At 42.1% G+C, this 22,337-nt stretch overlaps 2 protein-coding genes across 2 annotated transcripts in view; one reads left to right on the forward strand and one right to left on the reverse strand.

Moving 5' to 3' along the window:
- LOC137372991 (broad substrate specificity ATP-binding cassette transporter ABCG2-like) overlaps positions 1-7,677 on the forward strand; it is a 68,426-nt gene extending 60,749 nt beyond the window's left edge. Inside the window, exons 16-17 of the mRNA XM_068037633.1 lie at positions 2,689-2,789; positions 7,329-7,677. Of these exons, the coding sequence (XP_067893734.1) occupies positions 2,689-2,789; positions 7,329-7,476 (249 nt within the window). The 3' untranslated portion in view covers positions 7,477-7,677. The remainder of the gene's footprint in view (positions 1-2,688; positions 2,790-7,328) is intronic.
- A 4,856-nt stretch (positions 7,678-12,533) lies between these two features.
- pkd2 (polycystic kidney disease 2) overlaps positions 12,534-22,337 on the reverse strand; it is a 51,726-nt gene continuing 41,922 nt past the window's right edge. Inside the window, exons 13-15 of the mRNA XM_068046983.1 lie at positions 19,099-19,262; positions 16,841-16,988; positions 12,534-15,945 (exon numbers count right to left, since the gene is read on the reverse strand). Of these exons, the coding sequence (XP_067903084.1) occupies positions 15,718-15,945; positions 16,841-16,988; positions 19,099-19,262 (540 nt within the window). The 3' untranslated portion in view covers positions 12,534-15,717. The remainder of the gene's footprint in view (positions 15,946-16,840; positions 16,989-19,098; positions 19,263-22,337) is intronic.

Here is a 22,337-nt window from a genome sequence, read left to right on the forward strand (position 1 = left end):
GAGAAAGAAATTCATGAGCTTCTATAAACTCATGGATGAATCAAAAGGCAGTATGGATTTGTGTTTGACACATTGAATAGAATGTTTGCATTTGAATTTATGGCTGACTGGTAAGCAGAAGGGAATGTGACACATTCATGCCATCACTAAGACCACCTGTTTCCACCTCTGTAACATTGCCCAACATCACCCCTGTTTAGCTTATCTGCTGCTGAAACTCTGATTCCTGCCATTGATACCTCTAGACCTGACTATTCCAATCCACTTCTGCCAGCCTTCCACATTCTACCTTCCTTAAACTTGAGGTCTTTCAAAAATTCTGATGCTTGTGTCCTAATCCACCAAGCCCTATTCCCTTACCACCTCTCTGCTCACAGACCTACGCTGGCTTCCAGTCAAGCAACAGCTTGATTTTATTTTATTTATTTATTTATTTTTATTTCGAGATACAGCACTGAAACAGGCCCTTCGGCCCACCGAGTCTGTGCCGACCAACAACCACCCATTTATACTAACCCTACAGTAATCTCATATTCCCTACCACCTACCTACACTAGGGACAATTTACAATGGCCAATTTACCTATCACCTGCAAGTCTTTGGCTGTGGGAGGAAACCGGAGCACCCGGCGAAAACCCACGCGGTCACAGGGAGAACTTGCAAACTCCGCACAGGCAGTACCCAGAATCGAACCCGGGCCCCTGGAGCTGTGAGGCTGCGGTGCTAACCACTGCACCAATTCTCATCCTTGTTTCCAAATCCCTCCATGGCCTCAGCCCCTCCCTATCTCTGTAATCTCCTCCAGCCCGACAACCCCTGAGATATCTGTACTCATCTAATTCTGGTCTCTTGAGCAGCCTTGATTTTAATCACTCCACCATTGGTGGCTCTGCCTTCAGTTGTCTAGACCCTAAATTTTGGAATTGCTTTGCTATACTTCTCCATCTCTATACTTCTCCATCTCTATACTTCTCCATCTCTATACTTCTCCATCTCTATACTTCTCCATCTCTATACTTCTCCATCTCTCCATCTCTATACCTCTCCATCTCTCCATCTCTATACTTCTCCATCTCTATACTTCTCCATCTCTATACTTCTCCATCTCTATACTTCTCCATCTCTCCATCTCTATACTTCTCCATCTCTCCATCTCTATACTTCTCCATCTCTCCATCTCTATACACCTCCATCTCTCCATCTCTATACCTCTCCATCTCTCCATCTCTATACTTCTCCCATCTCTGAACTCGCTTTCCTCCTTTAAGCTGCCTCTTAAAACGTAACTCTTGGTCATCTGACCTAAAATCTCCTTCTGTGGTTTGGTGTCATACTGTGTTTTGCGATGCTTCTGTGAAGTGCCTTAGGACGTTTTATTATATTAAAGGCGCTATATAAATGTGGGTGGTTATAGAACTCCGTGGGAAGCTTGTTACAAGAACACTAGTGGTCATTGATATTAGACTCAGTAACCTACTGGTCATGAGGTCAGATCTATGCATGTTAAATTGTGTATTTAATCTAGTATTTTGTTGACTGGTGCTGGGAAAATATAATCAGTTAGCTCATTAATAGCCTTCAGGGAAGGGCATCTGCCTCCACAGTCTGGTGTAGCGATGCTAGTTTAGTCCTGTTCCTACTGCATAATCTGTAAATTCAAGGAAGTTCCCTCCATTCATCCTCTTTCCAAGGGTGTTCAGCCCGAATACAATCTCTGGAATTTAGCCTCAATGCATGCCACACTATTGACACCATTCAGCTTAATCTAATATTGATTATTTATTAATTAATAGCCGCTTGACGAGACATATGGTGGGCATATGTTTTGAGATGTACAAACATATAAAAAAAAACTTGTGTCGATCTTTCCTTTCGTACATTCATGGCTGCAAAATATTCAGAGTTGTTTAGAAGCTGAATAAAGATATTAAGATCCATTGACATAGATAAGCAGACTGTGTGCTAAGTGGCAAGGCTGCAGTTTTCTTTGATTCAGTCATGGGATGTGGGTGTTGTTGACAAGGTCAGCATTTATTGCCCATTCCTAATTACCTTGAGAAGGTGGTGGTGAGCTGCCTCCTTGACAACTGAGTGGCTTGCGAGGCCATTTCAGAGGGCAGTTAAGAGTCAACCACATTGTTGTGGATATGGAGTCACATAGTTGGACAACTGTGTAACAGCCCTGACAACCAATTTTATCTGCAGCACCTGTGGAAGAGACTGTCACTCTAGAATTGGCCTTTATAGCCACTCCAGGTGCTTCTTCACAAACCACTGACCACCTCCAGGCGCTTACCCATTGTCTCTCGAGACAAGGAGGCCAAAGAAGAAGAAGGAGTCACATATAGACCAGATTGGATACTGACTGCAGATTTCCTTCCCTAAAGGACATTAACGAACCAGATGGGTTTTTACAACAATCTGGTAGTTTCATGGTCACCATTACTGAGACTAGCTTTTTATTCCAAATTTATTTAATTAACTGAATTTAAATTCCCCAGCTGCTGTGCTGGGATTTGAACTTGATCAGTAGTCCAGGTCTCTGGATTACATCCAGTAACATCACCACCATGCTCCCATTCCCAGTATTTAGTGGCTGCTTGCAAATTAGAAAGTGCTACTTTTCTGTGCTGTGCATCCTAGTCCTGGCTACAGTTGTAAATTGTAGTAATTTGTTTGATTTAACAGGCTCTCATGGTGAATGAATTTGTGGGCCTTACATTTACTTATAATGTGTCTGGTATGAAGAAAGGTTGTCACTGCCAGAATCCCAAACCAGTTATAATCTCGTAAGTTATTGTATTAATCGTTAAAGGATTGGTGCTAGTTACAAATGACAATTCTGCGGGTTCCTTGCAAGAACACAAATCCAAGGCACATTAGATCAGAAGATGACAAGGATTAGGTTGGGAGGGAGCTTTGCATAAGGAAATGAAGCTTCTTTTAAGCTACAGCTCAACAGATTTTCACCGAGCAGTGTTGTCATGGTTTGACAGCTCTGAACAATAGTTGTGTTGTACTGCTTTCTTCCAAGGTGTCGCAAGTCCTCGGAAACACAACCACTGGATTTTGTACCACTTTTGGCACATTCCTTTTTTTGCAACCACTACAAGTAAGGGAAGGATGGAAAATCACCTATTGTAGGTAGTCGTTCTTTGAAAGAAGTTTTTGCTTCCTTGTACGAAGCTGCCTCCCAACCTAATCCTTGTGCCTTGGGTTAGTGCTAATCTATTTGTTTGAATGTTCTGGTTTTATCGTTGTATCATTGCAGAGTTTCAGGACCATTCTTCAGTCTACTCCTAGCTCATCTAAAGACCAGGCAAAGCCTGATGCTGTGACATGGCAGAGTGAAGGAAGAGCACTTTGCTGCGCATGATAGGGAACTCTTAGAATGGGCAGTAATTTCTCCTCCTCCCCATGCCACAACTACCCCCAAAAGCCAGGGCAATGATGTTATTATTTTTTGTTCTTAAAAGATTTGAAACCTTCTACCTGCTTCACCGTGTGTGCTGTAAAACTGATGCCATTTTGTCATGACCCCATTTCAGAGTAGTGGGAAGACCATTTTAACCCCTAATATTATTTTAGTTTCAGCTGTGGCTCAGTTGAAGCACTCTTGTGTCTGAGTCAGAGGGCTGTGGGTTCAAGTCCCACTGCTGGACTTGAGCAAAACAATCTAGGCTGACATCCCAGTGCAGTACTGAGGGCGATGCTGTCTTTTGGATGAGATGAAACCAGCAACCATCCCACACTCAGTGACCTAAAAAATAAAAACAACTTGCATTTATATAGTGCCTTTCACGACCACCATATGTCCCAAATGGGGTCATGTTGGGATAAATAGGTCATTTTCTGGTTGGCAAGATGTAACTAGTGGGGTGCCACGAGGTTCAGTCCTTGGGCCCCAACTATTTACAATGTATATTAACGACTTGGATGCAGGGATAGAAGGTACTATAGCCACATTTGCGGATAACATTAAAATAGGTGGGATAGTAAGTTGCAGTAAAGAAATAAAAAATTTATAAATGGATATTGATAGGTTAGATGAATGGGCCAAAATTTGGCAGATGGAGTTTAACGTGGATAAGTGTGAAATTATCCATTTTGGTCGGAAGAATAGAAAGGCAAATTGTTATCTAAATGGGGAGAAACTTCAGAGTGCTTCGGTGCAGAGGGATCTGGGTGTCCTAGTGCATGAATTGCAGAAAGCTAGTATGCAGGTGCAGCAGGTAATAAGGAAGGCAAATGGAATTTTGGCATTTATTGCTAAAGGAATAGAATATAAAAGTAGGGAAGTGTTGCTGCAACTGTACAAGGCATTAGTGAGACTGCACCTGGAGTATTACGTACAGTTTTGGTCCCCTTACTTGAGGAGCGATGTAGTTGCATTGGAGGCAGTTCAGAGGAGGTTCACTAGATTGATTTCAGGGATGAAGGGTTTGTCTTATGAAGAGGGATTGAGCAGTTTAGGCCTTTACTCTCTAGAGTTTAGAAGAATGAGAGGAGATCTAATTGAGGTATATGAGATGATTAAGGGGATTGACAAAGTAGACGTAGAGAGGATGTTTCCTCTGGTGGGGCAATCCAGAACGAGAGGTCATAGTTTTAGGATAAGGGGTAGCAGATTTAAAACAGAAATGAGGAGAAATTACTTCTCTCAAAGAGTCGTGAATCTGTGGAATTCACTACCCCAGAGTGCGGTGGATGCCGGGACATTGAGTAAATTTAAGGAGGAGATAGACAGATGTTTAATTAGTAAAGGGTTATGGAGAACGGGCTGGAAAGAGGAGTTGAGGCCGAGATGAGATCAGCCATGACCGTAATAAATGGCGGAGCAGGCTCGAGGGGCTGAATTGCCTACTCCTGCTCCTAGTTCTTATGTTCAAAGCGCTTTACAGCCAATGAAGTGGTCACTTTTATAATGTAGTAAGCATGGCAGCCAATTTGCACACAGTAAGATCCCACAAACAGCAATGGGATAACAAGATACTCTGTTTCTTTTTGTAATATTGAGAGATAAATATTATCCAGGACACTGGAGATAATTCCCCTGCTCTTCCTTGAAATAGTGTCTTGAGATCTTTTACAGCCACCTGAGAGGGCAGACAGGGTCTCGGTCGAACGTCTCATCCAATAGACAGCATCTCCCTCAGTACTGCACTGGGAGGGTCAGCCTAGATTTTTCTGCTCAAGTCCTGGAGTGGGACTTAAACCCACAGCCCTCTGACTCAGAGGCAAGTGTGCTTCAACTGAACCACAGCTGAAACTAGAGAAATACTGGGGGTTAAAATGGTCTTCCCACTACCCTGAAATGGGGTCATGATGAACTGGCAGCAGTTTTACAGAGCACGATCAATTGGGCTGCCGATTCATTGAGAGCCTGGTTCATTTTACAGCTGATGACTAATTTAACCCTTGTTTTCTCCTATGTGGATCAGGTGATCATTCTCTTCTCATCAAAACATCTGGTATTCATTGGACCTCTCCATTGTATTTCACTCTTTTCATTGAGACATTTTGAAGTTGTCGGTCTAATTCTAAGAATCATTGGGGTAAAACTGGTGGTGTGACAGCAGCGGTAAACAGGCTCATAGCAAATGAGCGTCCTGTTTCATACCATGTCTGTAATCAATGGCAGAAGAAAAATAGGACTGCTGGTGAAAAGTAGAAGTGGTATACAAGTGTGGTGCTGATTCACTATGACCCAGTTACCCCACTGCTCAAGTGGAACAGTCACGTTTACTGTGAAACTCGGGCTAAGTACATTATATCAGCTATAATGATCTATGCACATATTCACCCTTTTGTGGTTGTTGATGTCACTTATGCACCATCTTTGAACTGAACTAATTGTGTTCATCAAACAAAGTGCTAGAAAACTGCTTACAGCTTGAGTCAGCACAAACCCACATTTGGAGTACGAGAGAAAGACTTGCATTTATATAGCATCTTTCATGGCCTTTCTGATGTTGGTGGAGTGTAAATATTGTTCAGGGCACCAGGGAGGGGAGGCAGTGGTGTAGTGGTAATGTCAATGGACTACTAGTAATCCAGAGACCCAGGCGAATGCACTGGGGACATGGGTTCAAATCCCATCACGGCAGATGGTGAAATTTGAATTCAGTTATAAATCTGGAATTAAAATGCTAGTCCAATGGTGACCGTGAAACCTTTGTCAGTTGCTGTAAATACCCTCTGGTTCACTAATGTCCTTTAGGGAAGGAAAGCTGCTGCCCTATATGTGACTCCAGACCCACATCAATGTGGTTGACTCTTAACTGTCCTCTGAAATGGCTGAACAAGCCATTCAAAATGCTGGCCTAGCCAACGATGCCCACATCCCACGCATGCATAAAAAAAAAAGGGATAAATCCCCTGCTGCCCTTCAAAATAGGATCATTTACATCCACCTGAGAGGGCAGAGAGCCTCGGTTTAACAAGTTATCCAAAAGATGGCACCTCTCACAGTGCAGCAGTCCCTCAGTATTGTATTGTAGTCCTGGAGTGGGACTTGAACCCACAACTTGTGACTCAGAAGCACGAGTGGGGTAACTGGGTCATAGTGAATCAGCACCACACTTGTATACCAATACTACTTCTCACCAGTGGTCCTATTTTTCTTCTGCCATTGATTACGGACACAGTATGAAACAGGATGCTAATTTGCTATGAGCCTGTTTAGTGCTACTGGCACAACACCAGTTTTACCCCTATGATTCTTCAAATTAGATCAACAACCTCAATATGTCTCAATGAAAAGAGTGAAATACAATGGAGAGGTCCAATGAATACCAAGATGTTTTGATGAGAAGAGCTACCCACTGAACTACTACTGACACCGAACTGTTCTGATCGCCGTATTATAAAGAGAGGCACTGTAAAAGGTACAAAAATGTTTTACTAGAATGATATCAGATCTGAGAGGTTATACCATTCAGGAAGATAGAGGAGGCTGAGGGGTTGTCTGATAGAGGTCTTTAGGATTACGAAGGGGATTTAGTAGGGTTGACAGATGTTTCAGAACTAGGGGGCCATGAATATAAGGTAGTCCTTAATAAATCCAGTAGGGAACACAAGGGAAATTTCTTTATCCAGAGTGGTGAGAATGTGGAACTCGCTAGTACATGGAGTAGTTGAGGCAAATAGCAGATACATTTAAGGGGAAGCTGGATAAACACACAAGGAAGGAATAGGATCTGGTAACTGGGTGAGATGAGTCTTGAGCATAAACGGCACGATGGATCTGTTACTGTGCTGTAAATACTATGTCAGATGTAAAATTCTCTTGCTTTAAATGCTGCATTTGATCCTATTTTTTGTTACAGATGCACAGGAATACAGCACCTTCATGACATCGGAATGGGCACAACCCCATGGGATTTATGGCAGAATCATGTGGGATTAAGTGCTCTGACTATCTTCTTCCTAAGCATTGCATACTTAAAACTCTTCTATATGAAGAAATTTTCATGAGCTGTATGCTTTGCCTTCTATAGTTTAACAATGATACACAAGTTATTAATTTGTAGATGAACCTAGGGATGAGAAAAAAGCAGGGGCTTTGCTTCCCCCGCGATTCAGGGACAGGCTGCCCCAGGGTGGGCTTCTTTGAAAGACTATCTAACAGGCTGAAAATCGTGCAAGTATTTATTCAAGCTACAGAAATTCCAGAGGAATGACGAACAGGAATTTGCTTCCTCATCTTAAAATGATTTACTTGTACATTAATAAATACGTTTGTTTTGGCGAGAGCCCTCTGTATAAACAAAGTTGTTAACTTCCCCTTATGCATATAATTAAATGTCCTCTACACAACTCTAGTAAACAGGGGCAAAAAAACCAGCAGGGAGAATGAGCTTCAGACTGAGAGCATGTTGGTACTTTTATAAAAGCAAAATACTGCAGAAACCACTCAGCAGGTCTGGCAGTATATGTGGAAAGAGAAGCAGAGTTAACGTTTCGGGTCAGTGACATGAAACGTTAACTCTGCTTCTCTTTCCACAGATGCTGCCAGACCTGCTGAGTGGTTCCAGCATTTCTTGTTGGTATTTTTATACACTGTCAAATAGCACAGGCATGTTAAGGTTGATTAAATAAGTGATAAATTCTCTATCCATTTTTGAATTATGTGCAGTCATATCCCACCTGGAAAATGGATCTGAAAGAGACCTTTAATATTCCAATCCTAAGCTAATTCTATTGTTACAAGCATAAAATAGTACTGCCTAAGGAATATTAAGGAAAGGTTAATGCTGCGATGTACAAATATGTATGTACATACAAGGCCCACACTGGAAACTTAGAGTCATAGAGTCGTACAGCATAGAAACAGACCCTTCGGCCCACCGCGTCCATGCCAACCATAATGCCTATCTAAACTAATCCCACCTGCCTGCATTAATTCCATATCCCTCTATGCCTTGCTCATTCAAGTACCTGTCCAGATGCCTCTCAAATGTTGCTACTGTTCCTGCCTCCACCACCACCTCAGGCAGCTCATTCCAAATACCCATTATTCTTTGTGTGAAAAGTTTACCCCTTTAACCCGGACAAATGTGAGGTAATGCATTTTGGAAGGTCTAATACAGGTGGGAAGTATACAGTAAATGGCAGAACCCTTAGGAGTATTGACAGGCAGAGAGATCTGGGCATACAGGTCCACAGGTCACTGAAAGTGGCAACGCAGGTGGATAAGGTAGTCAAGAAGGCATACGGCATGCTTGCCTTCATCGGTTGGGGCATAGAGTATAAAAATTGGCAAGTCATGCTGCAGCTGTACAGAACCTTAGTTAGGCCACACTTGGAATATTGCATACAATTCTGGTCGCCACACTACCAGAAGGATGTGGAGGCTTTCGGGAGGGTACAGGTTTACCAGGATGGTGCCTGTTCTGGAGGGTATTAGCTATGAGGAGAGGTTGTATAAACTCGGATTGTTTTCACTGGAATGACAGAGGTGGAGGGGCAACATGATAGAGGTTTACAAAGTTATGAGTGGCATGGACAGAGTGGATAGTCAGAAGCTTTTTCCCAGGGTGGAAGAGTCAGTTACTAGGGGACATAGGTTTAAGGTGCGAGGGGCAAAGTTTAGAGGGGATGTGTGAGGCAAGTTCTTTTTTACACAGAGGGTGGTGAGTGCCTGGAACTTGCTGCCACGGGAGGTGTTGGAAGCAGATATGATAGCGACGTTTAAGAGGCATCTTGACAAATACATGAATAGGAAGGGAATAGAGAGATATGGACCCTGGAAGTGCAGAAGATTTTAGTTTAGACAGGCATCAAGATCGGCGCAGGCTTGGAGGGCCGAATGGCCTGTTCCTATGCTGTACTGTTCTTTGATCCCCTTTAAACCTCCCCCCTCTCACTTTAAATCTATGCCCTCTAGTTTTAGTCACCCCCTACCATGGGAAACAGACTATCTACCCTATCTATGCCTCTCAATTTTATATCCCTCTATCATACCTCTCAGGCTCCTTCACTCCAGGGAAAACAGACCCAGCCTATCCGATCACTCTTTATAACTCAAGCCCTTCAAACCAGGCAACATCCTTGTGAATCTTTTCTGCACCCTCTCTAGCTTAATCACATCTTTCCTGTAGTGCGGCGACCAGAACTGCACACACTACTCCAAATGCGGCCTAACCAACGTTATGTACAACTGTAACATGACGTCCCAACTCTTGTACTCAGTGCCTCGGCCAATGAAGGCAAGCATGCCATACGCCTTCTTAACCACCCGGTCTACCTGTGTTGCCACTTTCAGGGAACTATGTACATGCACCCCAAGGTGTCTCTGCTCAACAACACTCCCCAAGGCCCTGCCATTCACTGTATATGTCCTGCCCTGGTTTAACTTCCCAAAATGCATCACTTTGCACTTGTCTGCATTAAATTCCATTTGCCAATCCCTTGCCCACTTTCCCAGTTGATCTATATCCTGTTGTAACCTTAGACAACCTTCTTCACTGTCCATTATACCACCAATTTTGATGTCATCTGCAAACTTATTAATCATGCCCCCTACATTCACATCCAAGTCATTAATATGACAAACAACAGAGGGCCCAGCACCGATCCCTGTGGCACAGAACTGGTCACCGGCCTCCAATCTGAAAAACAACCCTCCATTACCACCAAGCCAATTTTGGATCCAATTTGCTAGCTCACCCTGGATCCCATGTGTTCGAACCTTCTGGACCAACCTACCATGTGGGACCTTGTCAAAGGCCTTGCTAAAGTCCATGTGGACAATGTCCATCGCCCTTCCCTAGTCAATCCTCTTGGTCACCTCCTCAAAAAACTCAATCAAATTCGTGAGACATGATTTCCCACACACAAAGCTATGCTGACTATCCCTAATCAGACCATGCCTTTCCAAATACATATAAATCCTGTCTCTCAGAATCCCTTCCAATAACTTTCCCACCACTGATGTAAGGCTCACCGGCCTGTCGTTCCCTGGCTTATCCCTGCTGCCCTTCTTAAATAAAGGCACAACATTAGCTATCCTCCAGTCTTCCGGTACCTCCCCCGTGGCTAACAATGATACAAAAATCTCTGCCAGGGCCCCAGCAAGCTCCTCTCTTGCTTCCCGTAGCATCCTACAATACACCTGGTCAGGCCCTGGGGAATTATCCACCTTAATGCGCTTCAAAACCTCCAACACCACCTCCTTTGTAATGTTGATATGCTCCAGGATATTGCAGTTCCCTCCCTTGAACTCGCTAGCTTCCATGACTTTACTTCTCGTCTGTATTTACTGTGCAGATTCATTTAAGACCTTGCCCATTTCCCGTGGCGCCACACATAGATTACCACACTGATCCTTAAGGGGACCTACTCTCTCCCTAGCTACCCTTTTATTCTTAATATACTTATAGAATCTTTTCGGATTCTCCTTCCTCTTATCTGCCAGGGAAATCTCATGGCCCCTTTTCGCCCTCCTAATTTCCTTCTTAAGTGTAGTCCTACATCCCCTATACTCCTCGAGGGACTCGCTTGATCCCAGCTGCCTATACCTGACCAGACCCTCAATATCCCTCAACCAAGGTTCCCTAAACTTGCCAGTCTTGCCCTTCCATCTAACAGGAACATGCCAGCCCTGAACTCTTCCTATCCCACTTGCCAGACGTCCCTTTACCTGTAAACAGCCTCTCCCATTCAACTTTTGAGAGTTCCTGTCTGATGCCATCGAAATTAGCCTTCCGCCAATTTAGGACTTCAACCTGAGGACCAGTCCTATCCTTTTCCATAACTGTCTTGAAATTATCTTGATTCACTATAGACAGAAATAAAGGGGGCTCAAGAGATTCAGATTAACTTTACTACTGCCAGCTGCAATGAGTTGGATGTCCCAGTGAGCTTCTCAAAGGCAACATCCTCCTTGCTCACCGAGCATATTTGACTGTAGTTCCATTAATAAGGCAATCTCTGGTGACCTCGTTGGTCTTTTCTTCTCTGCAAACTTCAAGCCTTCGAACCTGGCTGAAGTCTTAGCAGCTGACTGCTGGTGTTAGTTTCTCTCTTTGCCCCCAGCCTTGAGATAAAAAGTCAATAGTAGTTTGCCTTTGACAATTCTGAGAATAGCAAAACCACCTGGAACTTGCTTTGTTTCCAGGTGTTAAAAATTACAACTCAAATGTGCATTTTAGAGCTCCTGGCTGTGTTTACAATCTGAATCTGGGAGCAAAACCCATTGTCCTTTGGGTGTTACAACCTTGCAACATGCTTTCAAAAGGGTCTTTGTTCTCATGGTAACCAAAACTGCTAGATTTAGTATGAAGTCACAAGTTTCCACCAAATGTCCATTTTACACTGCATTAAAGATCAGTTTTTGAAACTTAACCATACTACAAAATCCAGCATTCATAATCTTAAACACTTCAAGATCATCCCTTAATCTTCCATACTCGAGGGAATACAAGCCTAGTCTATGCAACCTCCTTATAATTAAACCTTTTAGCTCCAGTATTATTCTGGGTGAATTGGCACCACACCCCCTTCAAGGCCAATATATCTTTTAGATTCGGTCACCACGCAACCAGTTTTATCAGCAGGATGTCGGTTTGTGAATGTAAACCAAACAAGTCTGTGTTTGTCCACTGTCTGAATTACTAGTGTCTGTTTGTGCTACCAATGGATAGACTTCCAATATTACTTTTGCTGGGTAAATGACCCATGCCATTTAATATCTGGAAAATCACTTGCAATATGCACATGGGTTTGAGATGCAGTCTGAAAAAAGTCAATTTAGCATCAGCTTGTTAAATATCACATTTAACCAGTTAAACAGACTCAAAAATGGATAGGTCAGAATCTTTACCGATCACAAAACATCAACTTACATAGAAATAACCAAACAAATGGCTATTGTGTTGTTGCCTCAAAAAGCAAAAACACTGAAAATTTGAGGGGGTGAGAACACTTTTTAAATTTTATTTTTTATACAAAAGAGGTGCCTCTTTGGCTTTAACACTTCAATTTTTTTCTTCCTCACATCAGCTGTGGGAAAAGCACAGGAAGACAACTGATTCTGCAGAAAATGATATTCTTTATTAAGCAGTAAAGTGCTTGAATACAAAACGCCCATGACGTATAAAATCAACAATGGAAGACTTGCAATCTTTCAAAAGGAAGTTGTACCTCTACTACACAGTTCTAAAAACTAAATGTGATGTACTGGGTTACATTACACATGAATAGATAATTAAATTGAAGCTGGATACTTGATTTGAAACTTTAAAATGCAGGAAATATAAAAACCCAACTTCTACAAAACTACACACTTTATGCATTGGCACGCACAGCGTCAAGATACATACAGCATGGATACCCCATGATATTATGCACTTCAAAATGAAGTTTGTTAAAAGATCCTACACATCACAAATTAATAGATTGTATTTGGTTCATAAAAATTGTGTGATGTATTAATAGGTACACGTAAATTCTTCAACATTATGCAAGTAATGTCAAACCTAGGCTATTTAGGAAAACGTATAAAATAGGTAAAAAGACTTCCCAATAAGGTGTTTCATTTGGCAAAGGCACTTTCCTTCTTCATTTGGAAATGTAACTGTTTAAATACAACTATCTTTTTTTAAAAAAAAAGATTTTTTTATTCTCTGCACGGGTTACTTGGAAATCTTGCTCTTGGTAATCTTATAAACCAAATGTTTGTGTTGTAGAAAAGTGGTTATTAGAAAAAATATGTTTCTGAATAATAATCTAAGCATCCACTCACGTAACACGTTTACTTTTACTGTTTATATACAATTCCTGCTGCCTCAAAGTAGCTAAGTGTGAAGAAAAACCTTGTATATTTGAGGTGCTATAAAGGCACTGAAGGGAAGTCCCTCGGAGATCCTTGGGCTGTAATTGTTTACAGCCTCTATTTAATATGACAGGTTTTAAAGCTATTTGTAAATCAATCCTCTATGAAAGCAGTAAGTGCACCAGAAATTAATCTTTTTAGTTTTAAATCTATGACAGCATAGCGAAAGAAGCCACCTCTTTATAAGACTTCTCCACAACACAAGACTGCCACCAAACCAGCCCCCCCCCCACCCCGCAAACAAATCCATCTCACACCATTTAACCTCCCCTTTTACGAGCAACAGTTTAAAGTTTGTTTTTTTTAAGGACTGTTTCAGAATGGTTTGCAGCAGAAAATCCTATATTTCAATCAAACTCAAGAATTTTTTCCAAATTCCCCCTTCAATTATTTTTGTCATGATTTTAAGTCTGTTCAGTCGCACTGACCAATGGCTACAATCCATCATTGCCCTCCTTAATCTCAATGCCTATCGGCCAGTCTCTTAGCACCAGTGAAATATGTCCAAACCTAGAGTGTCTTATCATAGCTGTAACCTTGTCCTTATCTGTACCCTTCCACTGCTTTATATCCTCCCTACAGCAGGTGCTCAAAACACTCCCAACGTCCATCAAACTACAACCAATTCTGCAAATGCCCCTGGATATATACCAAGGAAAAGTACAGAAATGTAACTGGGAGGAGGCCGAGAGGGAGCATAAATGCAGGCATAGACTTTAAACATTTTACATGCCTTCAAGTAGTTAAAATTATTACTGACTAAATCATACTAATACAAATAGTACTCCCAATCATCGAGGGATTTAGTTAATGATTACTGACCATGTAGAACATGACATGAAAGTCAAGCTTTGGTAATCTGTACATGTTACAGTAACGGCAGCTGCCTGGGAATGATTCACATTTGATTGCCCATAAAAAATATCAACTGTGTACCATTGTCAGTGGATGTTAAAAGATTAATGCTAAAAGCCGACTTCGAATATGGTGGGATTGCCAACTCCCGCTTAAATTATCAGTGAGCAGTCCCAGGAACAAGCTATCTCGCTGCAGTTACATTTAGCTTTCATGCCTTTTTCCCCATCCCTCAATAATTCAGTGGATTTAAAACTGATCACTATGTGTGAGTGGGGTTGGCGGGGGAAAGACTCCTTTAAATGAGTGGATTTAAACTGCTTGTGTGACAGATCACTATGACTGGTGATGGTTAAATGTCAATTCTACTGTAAGCCTTGCTATCTGAATCGGTTACAGGGGCCATGTCATTCACAATTTTCACAAGAATGCAAGGTTAATATATTTACCATAAAGAACAATTTTTCTTTCACTGTCCAATTTTCAGAGAGAATATGCAAATTCTACCCTAGACTTGCATTTATATACTGCCTTTCACGCCCACTGAACATCTCAAAGCACTTTACAGCCAATGAAGTACTTTTGAAGTGCAGTCACTGTTGTAATTTCAATAATGTAGGCTGCCTCATTAAACAGACAGCTACAAATTCTATTTACCACTTTACTGTTTTATATTGCCTCTTAAAGATCATTCATCAAATCACAGCAAGAGGCCATTTAGCCCATCATGCCTGTGCTGGCTATCCAGTTAGTCTCACCTCCATGCTCTTTCCCTCTAGCCCTACAAACCACTAGATAAATGAAAGATATTTGCTGAATCTGAACTGCCATCTTTTTCTTTAAACACTCCACCCAAAATCACACATTGTAGCTACATCCTCACATCAACAATCTGCATAGGACTGGAGGAGAATGACTGCAGGGGAGAGAGAGGAAAGATGTAAAAACACACCACACAACATTGGTTTTGCTAAAACTCCAACATGCAGAAACTTTCCTATCCATTCCTCCCAAAGGATGGGCAGTGTAATGAAATCATTAGATGTTCAACGGGTTGGAAATGGAACAGATATGACCATCATTGACACATCCTTATGAAAGGATAGTAATTTTCCCACTGAAAGTGGCCATTCGGCCCATCATGCCCACACTGCCTCTGATACAACTATCCAATTAGCCCATTCCTCCAACTCTTTTCCAATTTATGGGATAAGTTTCTCCAGACAAAATATTCTGTTCTTATTAAAATACTCTGATGCGTTCAATTGTGCAATGTTTTGAATACCTTGATGAAATGTGCATGAAAGTCAATTCCTTCATCCCATGCAGATAAAAGAGTTTACAAAAATGCACGATTACCTGTTTTACACTTCATCCCCAAGTGGTGTGTGCAATCATTCAAGCTCAGCTGATCACGACACAAATGGATGAAAAGAAATTGGAAACACTGATGCGCTGTCAAACTGCCATGAACATACATTCATGGATGTATGTGTGAAGGATCTACTGCCCATGGCATTAATAGACTAAACATGGCTGCCTCCAGGTCCACCAGCATCCAGACCATCAGTAGACTGAGATGAGGATGGGCGGGAGCTGCGAGAACGAGATCGCCCATTTATTCCCAGCGGCGTTCCGAGGTGTTGACTCAGCTGTGACACCGTCTCATCAGACTCCCAACGCTCCAACTCCTCTCGCACCAAACGCTCCATTTGCTCTCGGTGAATGTCGTTATCACGACCCAGTCGTTCATCCTGTGGGACAAACGGATGTTTCCTTATTTTCATACAGCATCATGTTACAGAACTGTCATTCCTACAGTGTTGGCATCCCAGCAGAAAAAGATCAACATTGTTATCTACATTCCATTTCTTACCGTCTGTTTGCTGAAAGTGTTATTTAAAGTTTAGAAATGAAAATTGTAGTTTGCAATTCACTTAATGGGTGCAGGTAGCATGTTTAGAGTTGACTTTGATATAAAATAACAGGTTTAATCAATTCAACTCCTTTACGTCACCATTTTGGTTTACATTTTACATGACATTTCCTGAACATAGAAACAAGAGGCCATTCAACCCCTCAAGCCTGTTCTACCATTCAATTAGAGTTAGATACAGATCAGCCATGATCTACCTACCTGTCTTGGTTCCATAACCCTTAATACCCTTACCCAACAAAAATCTATCAATCTCAGTTTTGAAATTTTCAAATGATCCCCCAGCCTTAACAGTTTATGGAGGGAATGAGTTCCAGATTTCCATTACCCTTTGTGTGAAGAAGTGCTTCCTGACATCACCCCTGAATAGCCTGGCTCTAATTTTAATGTTATTCTCCCTTGTTCTGGGCTCTCCCAACCAGAGGAAATTGTTTCTGTATATCTACCCTATCAAATCAGCATGCAATAAAAATTCTATTACTTTTGCAAAAATACACCTGTTTACAGATATTAGCAGACACATTGTCAAAATGTTCAATAAGTCATTTGTAGCGTTCAAATTGAAAACCTCAGAATTATTTATTTTAGGGCTGGGTGGGGAACAGAGAAAATTCAAAAATCCTGTTACTGGACAAGATAGCAGCGACTGCCTACAAAACTAAACCGTCAGTAAAGAAATCCCCTTATTCCCCAAATAATTCAGATAGGTTCACCTCCATAACACCATCCAGCAATTTGCCCAGCACATCCCTTCTTTTCAGCTTGACTCTCTCCATGGCCTCCAGTTTCACGATGACTGCATCGATTTTTGACACTATGCTCCCAATGGAATGCTCCATACGGTCCACACGCCTCACCAGCCTGATCAAGAAAACAAGTCATTAGTTAGAAATCTGGTTTAAAAGCTAATTCCAGGGGTATTTATCATAGCAAAATACTTCTATTTCATTATGCAGATGCTTTACATAGCCTCTACCTCATTAAATAGAAAAATTTAGAGCACAGAAACATGTCATTCACCCTAACACGAGCCTTCACTACATCTCACCCTATCAGCATATCTTTCTATTCCTTTCTGCCTCGTGTACTTCCCCTTAAATGCATTTAATATTCCCAAACTCATTAAGTTACGAGATTAAACATCTCAAGCATGGATTTTAAAACATTTAATGCAAGAACACATTTTAGGATTTACTAAACGGCAGTTTCTACAATGTGGATCTTTGGAATTCATGACCTCAAGAGGTGTGGATGCTCAGTCACTGAGTACATTCAAGACAGAGATCAAGAGATTTTTGGATACTAAGGAAATTAAGGGATATGGGGATAATGCTAGAAGGTGGAGTTGAGTTAGATCATACTGAATGGCAAAGCAGGCTCAAATGGCAGACTCCTGCTTCTATTTCTTACGGTCATGTTCTTACGCTTTTACCGAATTACTTCCGAAATAAATTGCGGTTTCTCATCAAATGGAAGCTCTTCAGTGCCCTGGCTGGCCCAGTGAGTGAACACGTGTGGTTTGACACCTGGCTCTTGCTGAACCAGCTGATCCCCGCTGAGGCTGGTGCTGCTGCAATCGCAAACTAGCCTCAGTGTCTTCAGATGAGGGAGGGAGATACAAACATTAGCCAAGACTCCTACATCTAATTGGCAACCAGTAACTCTGGCAGTAAATCTGCAGACGAGGACAATGGGCGAAAACACCATCATACTGGGTTGTGATACCTCCCACTCCCCTGGTTGAGTCGTCTAGGAGCACAGACTGCCCCAGGACCACACACAAAGAATACCTGCCTCGGTGAAGTACTGAAGCAAGCTGGCACGTGTGGAACCATACCTCGGCAGGAATGATACAACACAGGAGGCCATTCACCCATCGTGCCTACTCCAGCTCTTTTAAAGAGTTAACCAATTAATTCCACTCCCCCTGCTCTTTCCCCATAGCCCTGCAAATTTCTTTCCTGTCAAAATATTTTACTAAGTTCTCTTTTGAAAGTTACTATTGAATCTGCTTCCACCACCCTTTCAAGCAACACATTCCAGATCACAACAACTTGGTGTAAAAACAGTTTCCTCATGTGGCCTGTTTTATTTTGCCAATCACTAAATCAGTGTGATAAAAACAAAACACTGCGGATGCTGGAAATCTAAAATAAAAACAAGTAGTGCTGGAAATACTCATCAGGTCTGGCAGCATCTGTGGAGAGAAGCAAAGTTAACGTTTCAGGTCAGTGACCCTTTTTGTTTTTATTTTATTTTAGCGTTTAATTCACTGCCAATTCTCTTCCAGGAATGCCTACCTTGAAGAAGTTCTGCTCTTCTCTCCGGAGTTCTGAAGAAGGGTAACTAAATCTGTGTCTTCTGGTTACTGACCTATCTGCCACTGGAAACAGGTTCTCCCTATTTACTCTATCAAAACCTATTATTTTGAACACCTCTGTCAAATCTACTCTTAGACTTCTCTGCTGTAAGGGGAGCAATTCCAATCTCTACACATATCTGAAGTCCCTCATTCCCGGTTTACTATTCTAGTAAATCTACTTTGCACTCTCTCCAAGGCTTTGAACTTCTTCCTAAAGTCTAGTGCCTAGAATTGAGCACTTGGTTCCCACTGAGGCTTAAGCAACCTTTCATAAAAGTTGGCATAAATTCCTTGCTTTTATGTTCTATTTCTCTATTAATAAAGCTAAGGATTCCACAGGCTTTAACAGCCTTCTCAAATTACACCCCCACGGCTCTCTGTTCCTGCACCCCCTTAAAAATGCATCACTTCACACTTCTCTGTATTCACTTTTATCCGCCATGTATCTGCTCATTTCTGTCGATGTCCTCCTGAAACCTGTTACTATCCCCCTCACAGTTTACATTTTCAAGTTTCATATCATCTGCAAACTTTGAAATAATGCCCTGGATATACAAATTGTTACCTTCTGGAGAGTGAATGAAATGAAGCTCAAATCTAAATGCTTACACTTGAAACTCTTCATAGGATACCCCACTGGAGCTGCTGCCTCGCCTCCTTGAACTGTGACCACTGTCTTCTTCATCTTCCTCTTCAGAATCATCCATGCTCCGTGGGAAGCTTCGGCCACTGGCTGACCGAGGTAATGAGCTCCTATCCAGGTCCAAATCATCCTTTGAAACAAAAATCAAGTATTTAGGGAATGAAGTTTATATTGATCGCTCCTACTTTGATTGAATTGGAACCTGAACACACGCAAACATACAAACTTCACTAACAGATGCAACAACACATAGTGTAAACCACATTACTTTCCTGAATTTTACACTAGCTTGTAAGTTGATGCAGTGTAACACTTACACATCTAAGTGACCATTTCTAGGATGAATAGATTTGTTTAAAAACCTCACATCATCATATTATTACACTAGATACTGTCTCAGGTTCAACATCACTATTCACTCATGTAAATGGATCCCATACTTCTCAATAAATGAGGTTCAGCCTTCCTGCCCAATGTCCAGGTAAATAACATGACCCAGGGATCATTACAGAGAATTCTTATTCTGTACAGTGGCTACTGGAATTTGTCACATGAATTCCCCTCGACAAAAGATAGACAAATGATTAGTACACAGTTCAACAGTGAGATACACTTCCTTACCCTCCTTGATATATAAAATAAAGACGTCACATGCTTTCTCTCTAAACGCAGACCTTAAACAGGTGAACACTTATTTTAAACTTTCTCTAGCTTAATTCCAGAATAGGCACAATGGGATGAATGGCCTCCTTTTATGCTGTATCATTCCTTGGTTCTCCTGGCTAAGTTGCCTTACAGCTGGTGCTGCGAATTTCAATCACTGAATGTCATGACTGAAGACTGCCTGCTCACCACCAACATAATCCTTCAAGATGAAGTCTCTGCCCAGGATGTTAACTTGGCTCCAGCAATTCAAACACCTTGCCCTCTTCTCAAAAGTCTGACTAAGTTGGCTGGAGCTTATTCTTTAACGTGTGACTAGGGAAATCTAGTAATCCGGCCATGTACCACAGCAGGCAAAATGAACAGATCAACACAGTAACAGAGTTATACAGCACAGAAACAGGCCCTCCGGCCCATCGTGTCTGTGCCAGCCATAAAGTACCTAACTACTCGAGTCCCATTTTCCAGCACTTGGCCCAAAGCCCTGTATGCTATGACGTTTCAAGTGCTCATTTAAGTACTACTTAAATGTTGTGAGGGTTCCTGCCTCTACCACCCCTTCAGGCAGTGTATTCCAGATTCCAACCACCCTCTGGGCGGAAAATGTTTTCCTCAAATCCCCTCTAAACCTCCTGCCCCTTACCTTAAATCTATGCCCCCTGGTTATTGACCCCTCCGCTAAGGGAAAAATTCTCTTCCTATCTAACCTATCAATGCCCCTCAAAATTTTGTATACCTCAATTATGTCCCCCCTCAGCCTTCTCTGTTCCAAGGAAAACAACCTCAGCCTTTTCAGTCTCTCGTCATAGCTGAAAAGCTCCAACCCAGGCAACATCCTGGTGAATCTCCTCTGCACCCTCTCCAGTGCAATCACATCCTTCCGATAGTGTGGCACCCAGAACTGTACACAGTACTCCAGCTGTGGCCTAACTAGCATTTTATACAGCTTCATCATAACCTCCCTGCTCTTATACTCTATGTTTCGGCTAATAAAGGCAAGTATCCCATATGCCTTCCTAACCACCTTATCTACCTGTGCTGCTGCCTTCAGTGATCTATGGACAAGTACCCCAAGGTCCCTCTGACCCTCTGTACTTCCTAGGGTCCTACCATCCATTGTATATTCCCTTGCCTTGTTAGTCCTCCCAAATGCATCACCTCACACTTCTCAGGATTAAATTCCATCCGCCACTGCTCCGCCCATCTTACCAACCCATCTATATCATCCTGTAATCTAAAGCTTTTCTCATCACTATTTACGACACCACCAATTTTCTTGTCATATGCGAACTTACTGATCATACCTCCTATATTCACGTCTAAATCATTAATCTACACTACAAACAGCAAGGGTCCCAGCACCGATCCCTGTGGTACACCACTGGTCACGGGCTTCCATTCACAAAAACAATCCTCGACCATTACCCTCTGTTTCCTGCCACTCAGCCAATTTTGGATCCAATTTGTCAAATTGCCCTGAATCCCATGGGCTCTGACCTTCTTAACCAATCTCCCATGCGGGACCTTATCAAAAGCCTTACTGAAGTCCATGTAGACTACATCAACTGCTTTACCCTCATCTACACATCTCGTCACCTTCTCGAAAAATTCAATCAAGTTAGTTAGACACGATTTCTCCTGACAAAGCCATGCTGACTATCCCTGATTATTCCCTGCCTCTCCAAGTGGAGATTAATCCTGTCCCTCAGAATTTTTTCCAATATTTTCCCAACCACTGATGTTAGACTCACCGGCCTGTAATTACCTGGTCTACCCCTGCTACCCTTCTTGAACAATGGTACCACATTCGCTGTCCTCCAATCCTCTGGCACCTCTCCCGTGGCCAGAGAGGATCTGAAAATTTGTGTTAGAACCCCTGCTATCACCTCCCTTGCCTCACATAACAGCCTCGGATACATCTCATCTGGGCCTGGGGATTTATCCGCTTTTAAGCCTGCTAAAACATCTAATACTTCCTCCCTTTCAATGTTAATATGTTCAAGTATATCGCAATCCCCCTCCCTGATCTCCACACCTACGTCGTCGTTCTCCACAGTGAAAACAGGTGAAAAGTAATCATTTAAAACCTCACCTATGTCCTCCGGCTCCACACACACAGTCACTTTGGTCCCTAATGGGCCTTACTCTTTCCCTGGTTATCCTCTTGCCCGTAATATACTTATAAAATGCCTTGGGATTTTGTTTTTTATTGACCACCAGTGTTTTTTCATGTCCCCTCTTCGCTCTCCTAATTACTTTTTTTAAGTACCCCCATACACTTTCTATTCTCCTCTAATGCCTCTGATGTTTTCAATGCTCCGAATCTGCCATAAGCCTCCTTTTTTTTTCCTGATCCAATATTCTATACCCCTTGACATCCAGGGTTCCCTGGACTTGATGGTCCTACCCTTCACCTTACGGGAGCATGTTGCCCTGAACTCTCACTATTTCCTCTTTGAATGACTCCCACTGGTCTGATGTAGACTTTCCTACAAGTAGCAGCTCCCAGTTTGGCCAGATCCTGTTTTATCAAATTGAAATC

Source organism: Heterodontus francisci, chromosome 1 (genome assembly GCF_036365525.1).
Source record: "Heterodontus francisci isolate sHetFra1 chromosome 1, sHetFra1.hap1, whole genome shotgun sequence".
Taxonomy (NCBI): Eukaryota; Metazoa; Chordata; class Chondrichthyes; order Heterodontiformes; family Heterodontidae; genus Heterodontus; species Heterodontus francisci.